At 35.2% G+C, this 12100-nt stretch overlaps 1 protein-coding gene across 2 annotated transcripts in view; it reads right to left on the bottom strand.

Moving 5' to 3' along the window:
* The window catches only part of nhsl1b (NHS-like 1b), a 165768-nt gene extending 156208 nt beyond the window's left edge, over nt 1-9560 (bottom strand). For both annotated transcript variants that reach the window (XM_005160764.5, XM_005160767.5), the window contains exon 1: nt 9047-9560. In XM_005160764.5, the coding sequence (XP_005160821.1) occupies nt 9047-9368 (322 nt within the window). In that variant the 5' untranslated portion in view covers nt 9369-9560. The remainder of the gene's footprint in view (nt 1-9046) is intronic.
* Nucleotides 9561-12100: the final 2540 nt, after the last annotated feature.

Below are 12100 nucleotides of genomic sequence, written 5' to 3'. Positions count from 1 at the left end.
ACTAATTAATTAAATATCACGTTTAACAACTATAGTGAGACGCCATCCAGCGATAACATCCTTGATAAACTGTCCGAAGTGCACTGCTCTCTGGATCTCAGACGAGCGCATGACAGTGTGTGGCTGTGTGTGTGTGGCTGCGGCTGTGGTGATGTGCGTTTTCAGCCGGAAGGAGGGCTGTTCAGAAATGCTAGATGAAACACCAGTGTGGATGTGGATGATTTTCGTTCTAAAATGTCATTTTAATGCTAAGACGTAATAGTGTAAACAGGTCTAAGTGTGTATTTTTCGCAAGCGGGTTTGCGACAGTGGCGGGGCAGAGGATCGGCGATGCCAGCTCAGCATCATGTTGTCTATCAGCCATCAGCGATAGACGATGGCATCGTCTATCGACCCAACCCTAACAGTAATACCACACAAAGAAAGGAAGAACTTTGAAGGAATAAACAATGTGAGGTAAGCTTCATTATAGTGCCCTGGACAAGACTGAACAAGTTCCGCCCACGCATGCGCAAGGCAGGCAGTTCTGTACAATTACGTAATTTATCGGCTTAAAGATTTCGGCCTAATTTTGATATTGGATCAATAACAATAACATTAAAAATATCATTTATTGGCCGATAGCGATATGGCTGCCGATATATCGTGCATCCCTATTACCACATATTTACCAGCTATACAGTACCATATATTTCAACTAAAATAAAAATACTTTTATTAAAAACATTCAAAAACACCTGGCTCAAAGTCAAACATAAATATTGCTGAAAAGAGAGACCATTAAAGCAGCTTTGGGGGAATTGTATCAATTCATGCAGATCAGAGACTAAAGTTTCACAGGAAACAAAATGTATAATAAAGTATAATGTGAATCAGTGCATTTAGTGGTCGACTGACCAGGCTTTTGAAAATAGCTTGTCCCAAAGGCGGATGTGCATTTGAGGCTATATATTTAAGTACATGTCTAAGAATGTAAGCTGTAGGTACACTGAGGGTATGTGTGTGTGTGTGTGAAACCAGCCATTGTTGCATACATCAGTGAGGTCTGGTGGTCAGAGATTGAAGAATAGTTGTGCTGTTTTCCCATGCAGAGTGCTCCAGAGGTTAAAGGTGACAGTTTTCCCTGGGTCTGGCTTTGGATTTGGGTTGGACCCAGAAATCCCTTCTGAGTCCATGCATACAAAACACACCAAATAAAGAAAGCAATTTAAAGAAAGTAGAAGAAGACAAATGCATCACTGTCTGAAAGAGTTGCAAACCCTATCATTTTTACCACTTAACTACCAGAAAAGCTAACAAAAAAGCTTGAGCTATAAATGAGCACTCACAAATACACACCAAGATTACTAGCAGACAACAAATATTAACAAGCACAACTAAATGAGTCCTAATTAGACCTCCGAGGTTTGTAGAGTAAACACACACTCAGAGAACAGAGCAATCTCTTGATCTCGACACACACTGGTGTGATCATTTACTCACTGATATACTGTAGATAGTAAACTAAAGCACTATTGTTTGTGTGATCAGCTCCACCCTTTCAGACTATCATATGCAAAACAAAGTCAAGCATCAGGATAGAAAAAGCGTGGAAGAAGACAGACATGCACACTAAAATATTGAGAGAAGAATGTCAGACATGAAGATTTTACATATGAATGTGTGAAAGATTTAGTTTTCTTAGAATTGCAACTTCATTTCTCACAATTAAGAGATTACAGGCTAATTTATAATTGTGACTATTTCTTTCAATTATGTCTCAATGTCAGAATTGCAAGACACAAACTCACAATTGTAAGCTAGCTTAAGTTGAAATGTGATATTCAAAGCTGAAATGCTTACTTAAGTTAACTATACAACTATATAACTATACAAACGGCAAGATATAAACTCACAATTTTCACAGAAAAAAATCCTCACAATTTTCAGAGACACTTCCAATCTTGGTAGGCATGTAACGGTTGATCATTTTTACCCTCTCCTTACCAAAATATTTTATACATATTTTCATAATTTGCTTATTATTATTAAATATTTAAAAATGTTCAAAATTATCCTTTCTTAGGTGTATCACACTGATACTTATACTAATTATTTATAGAAGTAATACTAATTATTAACCTTCATAATCATGTTCAACTCCTGTCTTTATTCTACTATATAATTACTAATTTTATAATCAGTTATTTTTTGCCAGTGGGCAGTCCCCTGGAGCAGAGGGCCTATTGACCACCTCTGTCCACTGTAACGCTCTCTGGTTTAGGAAAGGCTTTCCTCTCCACACCAGCCATCTCAGTCCTCAGTGAAAGCGTTTTCTCATCAGCAGGGAAAATTGTAAATGTGCAAAGAACTCACCTTAAGCCAGAAAACATAGATATGCTGATATTTCTTTTAAAAATATGTAAAATCCCAGCACAATCAGTTTTAGTTTGATTATATTTCTTAAGTTTTCTTTAATTTCTATTATTCTTTTTTCTGTTTTTAAAAAAGCTATTTAGTTAAGGCAGAAAATACATTATTTTGCAAAAAAAAATGTGCAGTATTTAAGAAAAAAATGAAAATGCTCTTAACCTTAAATTTGTTGCAAATAATTTTGTTAAAAATCGTGGCTAAATTTGAAATCATGAGATTAGTAATGTGAATCATATCGAATTGTAAGTGAATGGTTACATCTTTGATATAAGTCAAGTGCCAAGGTTCATGTATAAGCTTGTCGTTATATATTCTTTATATGTATTTGTTAAAATGTTATTGTTTTAATGGTGTCTAGATAATTTAATAATCTTTGAATACCCAGCTTATAGTCACCATGTGCTTTCCTTCTAAGGACAACAAAATCTGACCATGACCCACACCTTTAAGCTATTCACAAACACAAGGTATGACCTTTGACCTCCAACATAAACACACATTATAAAGTCTCTCATTTACAATGTCAGATGAGCAGGTTACAGCCTCTATCAGCTTTAGTTTGTAGTTTATAAAAACAATTGCATCTTTCTGCTGAACCTGACACCACAAAATATCCCTATACAGCAATGCCTAAGTAGTTAACGCTTCATGAAACCATCGAAACTCTTCTGAGATTTTAACATTTTTGTGTGTTTTTTTTAAATCTGATTTTGGACTCATTTTGAGTTAATTTTATCTTACGGTTTTAAAACCTACATCTTGATATTGTCACGGGTTGTGACTGCAAGCGTTTCAATGACGCATTGGTGTGTCAAAATTATTCGTTAGACTGAGTTTTCTTGTCCTATCAGAAGACACTGTTTCTTAATTATTCATGACAACACGCGAGGCTTTCCAGTTACAGACCTGTCAGTTTAAAGAGACTGCTCAGTAATTAGGTGTTCAGGGACATTACATGGATTTCCCTGTGATGCTGTCAGAGTAGACTCTGGCAGCAGGCCTTTGATTGACCATCAACTACCAACGCATCTAATTCTTGTGTGTAGAAAAGATTTTTAAATTGCGAGATATAAGAATTGGATCATTTAATTTCCAATGCATCTTCTATAGGTGCTGCCGCCAGTTCATCCACATTTTCCTTCACAGCTATGGCAGGGGCCAATGGTTCAGATAGGTTAAGGGACCTGCACCGCATTGTGTCTCATATTTAGCTTTGGGGATTCAGCAAGAGGAAAGTCCTCCACCTCAATGTCACCCTTCATCTTTGGCTGTGTCCAGAAGACTTTTTTCTTTTGCAGGTTCTAAAATGTTCACATTTATACATGTATCATTTCAATAAATGTTTTCTTCCAGATGGAAATGGAAAAACGAGCTTTAATCAGTGTAATATGTATGCAAGACCAATCTGTAGTGCTATAAACAAACCCTAAGCCATGGACAGAAACGGTGTCATTTGAACAAAAGGCGAAACAATATAAACTTTTGCGGATTAACCTAAATCTGATGCTGTGTGGATGAGCTTTTTATTATTATTCTGTGGTGTATAAATGTGGGTTTTGTACAGAATGTTTTATATGGATAAATATTTTTAAATGTTTATATATTATATAAACATTTATAATGATATTAATATTTGTATATGTACATTTACATTTTCGATAGAATTACAGTGAATCTGATATATGTAGCAGAGCATACATTTACTTTTAAAAGGACAAACAGAAAGTTCTCCGTCTCTTTCATTTGATTTGAACTTTTTCAGCTGTAATCAGCAGTTAATCACGTTTTACCTTGTATTTGTTCAAGACAGAGTCAGTATGGGCCACTGACAGATGACAGTTGCTTCTTGCCCCCCCTCTTTCTCCTAAGCCACTCCCACTCCCCTCCTATCCAAATCCATGCCCTTTATTTATTATTATTTTCAAAGTAGAAAAGTCAAACTAATTTCTCATGGGATAAGTCACTCATTAAGCCACAAGGAACAAAAAGCTAATCAATTCAGGTAAAACAAATCTGAAATTACACACAAACTGAAGTGCAGACAATGTAAACAATCCTTTCTTATCCTATTCGTTTATCCACCTCCTCATTCCTATCAGGAAGATAATATAATTCAATATTTATGACATCCATCATAAAGATGAAGACCTCATATTTACACAGAATGCATGCAGGCTGAACAGGGGTGTGGAGACAGTCTGCAATTTCCAACTCTTACAAACAACGAAAAATATGACTGCTTTGTATGATTTTTTTTATGACTGCTGTTAATTTTAACCCAGTCAAATGAGAAACTGTAAGTATAGAACAAGTTCGAGATCCTTTGAATACAAACGCATTGTGGGAGAAACCACACTGTAAAAAAATATAGGTAAATCAATTTTGTGATTCCTGTTCATTTGTGATTATAAATTACATTATGGGACCTTTATCTTTCTTCCAACAAATATTAAACTTGAAATTGTTTCAATTTATAATTTAATTATAAATTCAATTAATATTCTGTATAGTTTGAAGAGATATATTGTCTGGGTTGTATATTATGGAACAAAAACCTTGTAATAAACTGCCAGTACATTTTTTGTTATTAATTCATTCATTCATTTTCCTTTAAGTTGCCACAACTGAATAAATCACCAACTAGGGCTGCACGATATTTGAAAAATGTAAGATTGTGATATATTTTAATTAAATTATTATATCTTGCAATATATATACAAATTCACCAGATATCTCTATCTGGAAGGAATTCATAATGTTAGGTTTATTGGGAGGATTCTGCCATGGAAGTGCATCTTCATAAACTCTAAAAAGCAATCTATAAATACGATAAAGTAGAAGATGCAATTGAAGGCCCAGCTGGGACTTCAACCAGCTACCTTCTTGCTGTAAGGCGACAGTTCTAACCATTTTCTGTTATTTTACAGACTTTGTAAAACTGTGGAGTTGAATTTTCAGCATCAAAACCTAACAGAGCATAGATCAAGGTCCCATAATGCGATTCACAACCGTAAATGAATGGAAAACACTTGTGAATCACAAAATACGAAAACTGATACTTAAAAGATACTTTTACAATGCACACAGGTCATCATGAAAGTGGAAACTTAAGAATGACATAGCATTCACATGAATCTGTAAATGACACACCAAACTGTAAAATACTTCAGAATCGAGATGAGACTGTTGTCAATACCAGTAATGATAACAGCAGTGAGTCATGCATCCTGTCTGTCTATAGCATCTAATGTGACATGCTATTGTTCATTAGAAGGAATCGTCTCAAGGGTAAAACATCGAAGGACATCCTCCCCTTTGGGAGCCTTTATACACCTTCACTGATGACTCATGTCATTAACAGCAGTACTGAAAGTTCACACAGCTTTCCTATAGAAGATTAATTGCACAACACCAATGTACATACAGTTGAAGTCAGAATTATTAGCCCCCCTGAATTATTAAACCTTGTTTATTTTTCCCCCCAATTTCTGTTTAATGGAGAAAATATTATTTTTAACACATTTCTAGACATAAAAGTTTTAATAAGTCATTTCTAATAACTGATTTCTTTTTTTCTTTGCCATGATGACACTGACAGTAAATAATATTTGACTAGATATTTTTCAAGACACTTCTATACAGCTTAAAGTGACATTTAAAGGCTTAACTAGGTCAATTAGGTTATCTAGGCAGGTTAGGGTAATTAGGCAAGCTATTGTATAATGATGGTTTGTTCTGTAGACTATTGAAAAAATAGCTTAAAGGGGCTAATAATATTGACCTTAAAATGGTTCATAAAAAATTAAAAATTGCTTTTATTCTAGCTGAAATAAAACAAATAAGACTTTTTCCAGACGAAAAAAATATTATAAGACATATTGTGGAAATTTCCTTGCTCTCTTTAACATCATTTGGGAGATATTTAAAAAAAGAAAAAAAAATCAAAGGGGGCTAATAATTCTGACTTCAACTGTAGGTCTGTCACAATATCTATTTTTTTGTTATACAATATATTGCACCAAAATATATTGTGATTAACGATACTATTGTCATTTTATGCCGCTCATGTAATGCCAGAATGACAATATGATAGCATTACAATGCAATACACTCTTCCAAAGAACACATACTTTATTCTTAAGAATATTTTATATATTGTTATCATTTAAACAATTTTATAATTAGGCATTGGAATCAGACTGTGAAAAGGTATATCCTAAACAAATAAATTACAATAAATGTTTACAAAAAAAGTATAAAGTAAAAAGTAACAGAGATTATGATATCTGCTACCAGATCTATTTTCAGTTTTCAGACATCCACATGGAAATTTACTATAGTAACTTATAGCAAATACTATAGTGTTTTAACCATAATGACAGTGGCACCTCCAATAGATATAGAGAGGTTGCACAATCAGCCAAAATGTTTCTAGAATTGTTTTTTTCTTTTTTATGTATGGGCGATATATATTGCATTACCAAAAATTATTGAGGTCATGTCTATGTGTGATAAGCCAATATACTGAGTACTTTGACAGACCTGAATGTACAGGGGGTCTGATTCAGTCCAAAGAAAGACTACAGAGTAAAAGAACATAAAAAGTAAAAGTGAAGCAGGGAGCTTCAGGGTTGATTCCAGCATTGCTCAAAGTAAAGTTTCAGTTCCCATAAGGGGGTTTGTTCAAAGATTGTATTCTTTTGTAACATTTTGACCTGAGGAGAGAAAAAAATGTGTTCATTCTGGTAACGCCGGGTTCACATATTTTTTCTGTTATGACAGTCACTGTGTCAAATTCTGCAACTTTCACTCCTAAATTTGTCACGTCGTGGACAGCAAACATGTAAGACTACACCTTACTTCCTGACCAATCATTGTTTGCCGTCTGGAACAACACTAGCGTCTGACTTCTGGAAACAAGAGTAAACAAACAATGTCTAGCGAAGAGATGACATTTGTACCGGCTGCCTGTCTTTACAAAAAAAAAAAGAAAGAAAGAAAGAATACAGCAGACGTTCCATTGCATAATACCACTTAGTTACACCAATACAATTATCTTATCTATGATTTCTACTCATTTAAAAGTTGTGTACGGAGGAGCTTCTGTGCTCCTATTTGCATGGCATAAATTGCCACTGGTAGTTCATATTGTGCCGAGTTCAATCCTATTCTAAAGAGCTAAATTAGCTCCTCAAAAGGCATTCCTATAACTAAAATAGCTCCTATTTTACAGAAAATGTGGGTTTGCTCATATATGCTGCATGTTTTTTATTATTACTGTATACACACTCATTCAAAGGCTTGAGCTAAAAATGTATTTCCAAAACCTAAATCTTATACTCACCAAGGCTGAAATACTGTAAAACACCAATAAGGTAAAAACATAACTTACAGTTAAACTAGAGCTGGGATAAAAAAAAACAATATTATAACAAATCGCGATAAAATTGATGTCAATAACAATTATAAGTTTCAAACTTTTTTACTCTATATTGACCAAAGAGCTTTCCCAGTGTCCCAGTGTTGGCTGCAAGGGCATCCGCTGCTTAAAACATGTGCTGGATGGGTTTGCGTTTCACCCCTGATTAATAAAGGGATCAAGCCGAAAAGAAAATGAATGAATGAAGGATCCAAGAGCCAATCACACAGAAGAAATGTGCAACAATGGGAATTTTAATATTAAAGTTTTAATATTTTTCGACCACTGTACTCTTATCGGACTGAAATACGTAATGCCGTTTAATAGACCCTTGAATTTTTGTGGCACCAGTCTTTGTTAGGGTACTCTTTTAAATCTGGAAGCATTAACAACTTGTATGAAAGTATATATTGTTATCGTTTAATATTGAATATCAGCTGTAATTTAAACCACATACACCATTTTATTGTAGAATAATTTAAAAGCAATTTATTGCTGAAATGACCAATCTGACTTTTCAGCTGATTTGTGGCTCAATAAACATTTCTAATTACAATCATGCACTTTTAATATTTTATTTAGAAATATTTACACTTTTCCCCTAATAATCTGATGAATAGAATCCCTAAGTAAAAAAAACACCAAATACTAGAAAATGTGTAATTGTAACACTGCTAATTGTCACTTTGACTAATTTGTCGCATCCATTGCTGCATACATTTCTTCATATCTATGCACCCTAATGAAGGTGGGCTGTCTTTCTGCGTAGTTTGCTGCTATGGGGGTGTTGGTGGGCGCAGATGGTACGTTAAAGCAGATCTATCACATTTGACAGGACTTCGGCCCTTAAGGGAAACTGCTTTCTCTTCACCTCACCTCAATTACACCAACACAGCTCCATGTGTTCTGCTTCTGTCCCATAACACTCACACTCGCCTTTTATCTAACAGACCCAATCCATAGTTAATTTCGAGTGGACATTTAACATTCAATAAACGTGTTCTTCTGAATCAACATTAGCATAAGAGCTTATCATTTAAAGTTAAATCAATAAGTGATTAGCCGGCATACTTAAGTCAGTGTTTAATAATTGTTGAAATATGGATATACTGGAACTTATATGGTCGTGTGTATGTTTATTACCTTAAGTTGACGTCAGAAATGCGTCACTAAATATTTATGCGGGCAACAAGTAAAGTGACATGGTTAACTTACGTATTTTAACCGATTTGGGATCGAGCGTTTGAACGGTGTGCTGTATCCTCTCCAAACGCGCTTGAATCCTCGATGTCCTGTGCGAGATTAGCCCAGCTTGAGTCTCAATTCCCAGGAATATGTCACTGGCGTGTCGGGATAGATCGGACAGCTGATGTAGGATGCTGGTGAACGTATGACAACAAACTTCCTCCAGAGAGGAAAACAAAACCGGTTTGCGAACTTTGCGACCGTCCGGTGTTATAAAGCTCTTCTCGGGTCCATCGCTCCCCCTCAACCGGCACAGCAGCTGAGGCTCAACGGCTCTCTCGGGAAACGGCATTTTAAATCCTGTTCAAATCTGAAGCGAGCATCGGGTAAAAGAAGTTGTCTAAAATCCAAACGACGTGTCCCAGAAGTTGCCGCAAGAAGGTGGTCTGTTTACAAAAGGTCCCGCCATAATTTTTGAAAGATGCAGAAGCAGCCCGGGACGTTGCGCTCGGTGTTGTTCGGGAGCATCGGGGTACATGCTTTTGAAAGCACAAGCACTGAGCCGAGCCGAAAAAGTGGAGAAAGTATATGGAAAACACGGAGAATGCTCCTAACCACCTGTGGAAGCTGGAACTGGATTGTCGGATCCGCCTCGCTTTGAGAGGGAGAGGTTACCTGCATTTAGCACTGGCTGCGTGGAAAACCCGGGATGGAGATTTTGTATGGGTGCTTCACCGGATGAATACGGAATGCTTTCAGTATTAATATTTTACACACCACTTTTGAAAGGATTAAAAAAACAAAGGTGTAATTAAATGTTTTGCAACACTTCATATAAAGTAGTAGGTCATGTAGAAATCTGATATGTGACAATATATGCAAAATTAATAATGAGATAAGTTCATGTTTGGATTGCACATATGTCATATATGCAACTTATGTTTACAAATATTGGCATTTACATATATACTATTTTTAACACTTTAAATGACAAAGATGTACATGTTTTATATGTTTTAGCAATAGTGGAATTCAAACAGAGAATGCATTAAAATAATGAATCACAGTGTGGCGGTTCATTCCACTGTGGCGACCCCAGATTATTAAAGGGACTAAGCCGAAAAGAAAATGAATGAATCACAGTGTTTAAAAATAATTAATAAGCCTGGTTTGACTAAATACTTTACAAATGATCAAACAAGTATTAAAATAAACACTAGCCTAAATATCAAGATATAAACAGGCCTTTTTCTCTACTTTATTCACAGTAGATCTTTACCACAATTCTTTTTTACAGTTGTAAATTATTTATTGAAAAATTATGGAATCAGAAAATGTAACCTTTAACTGTAATGAATTCCACAGGAGAGGGGGGAGATTTCCAGAGGCGTTCCCAGGCCAGGCAAGAGACATAGTCCCTCCAGCGTGTCCTGGGTATTCCCTGAGGCCTCCTCTTGGTGGGACATGCCTGGAACACCTCTATAGGTAAGGCATCAGGAACAGATGCCCAAGCCACCTCAGCTGACTTCTCTCGATGTGGAGGAGCTGCGGCTTTACTCTGAGCTCCTTCCGGGTGGCAGAGCTCCTCACCCTGTCACTATGCGAGGGAAACTCATTTCGGCCGCTTGTATCTGAGATTTTGTCCATTTGGTCATGACCCAAAGCTCATGACCATAGGTGATAGTAGGAACGTAGACCAGTAAATCGAGAGCCTTGTCTTTCAGATCAGCTCCTTCTTTGCCACAACGGACCGGTACATCGACCACATCACTGCTGCCGCACTGATCTCATGTCAATCTCATGAACAAAACCCCAAGATACTTGAACTCCTTCATCTGTGTTAAGGACTTTTTAAAAATGTTTACTTTTTAAAAACTTTTAAAACCTCAAAGGATTTGTCTAAAATTTGCAGAACTTTTTATTGAGAGTTACTAACATTCAAATGATTTACTTGATAAAATGTCCTTAGATTTAGAATTTGTGCTTGATTTTTGTTAATAAATCTGTAATAACACAGAATCGACTAAACTAAAATCTTACCCAGTAAACCAGCCTAGCCTCATGTGTATTGCATTACATCATATACAGTTGAAGTCAGAATTATTAGCCCCCCTTTGAATTTTTTTTCTTTTTTAAATATTTCCTAAATGATGTTTAACAGAGCAAGGACATTTTTACAGTATGACTGTTCTTCTGGAGAAAGTCTTTATTTTGTTTTATTTCAGTTAGAATAAAAGCAGTTATTAATTTTTTAGACACTATTTTGAGGTCAAAATGATTAGCCCCTTTAAACTATTTTTTTCAATAGTCTATAGAACAAAACATTGTTAATAACTTAATTACCATAACTTGACTAGTTAAACTAATTAACCTAGTTAAGCCTTTAAATGTCACTTTAAGCTGTATAGAAGTGTCTAAAAAATATCTAGTCAAATATTGTTTACTGTCATCATGGCAAAGAAAAAATTAATAAGTTATTAGAAATGAGTTATTAAAACTATTATGCTTAGAAATGTGTTGAAGAAATCTTCTCTCCATTAAACAGAAATTGGGGGAAAATAAAACAGGGGGCTAATAATTCTGACTTCAACTGAACATGATAAGTAGCTTGTATTTAATAGCATCAATCCCTTATGTAAAGACAACAAAGTGGAACAAAACGGATATAGTAACGCTACAGCGCCATCTATTGGTATGTAAAAACTGCTACGATTAAATGTTTTTTGGAGATGCTGTTGCAGTGACAAGGAAATCAACTGTGTTTTTTCAAGGCAATGGAACTAGCTGAGGCATCATTTCTGGATCAGACTGATAACATTCATTTTCCTGTGAAATTTCCTTTTGCATAGGAAAATCATGACCTCTGTGGCGTACAGGATTCCACTGATGATGAGTCACAACTGCTCTAAACTACCATCACAACAGTCTCTTTGTTAGTTAAGTAGATTCAATAATTATTAAAAAAATAATAATAAACAGGTCTTAAACGTTGATTTTTTTTCTTATTTTATCCAGAAAAAATGCTCTGAATTACAATATTTACAAAAATAACATATTTTGAGTAAAAAAAAAAAATCAACACTG

Source organism: Danio rerio, chromosome 20 (assembly GCF_049306965.1).
Source record: "Danio rerio strain Tuebingen ecotype United States chromosome 20, GRCz12tu, whole genome shotgun sequence".
NCBI lineage: Eukaryota > Metazoa > Chordata > Actinopteri > Cypriniformes > Danionidae > Danio > Danio rerio.
Note: the sequence above shows the minus strand (reverse complement) of the source record. Positions and strands in the feature narration are given on the sequence as shown.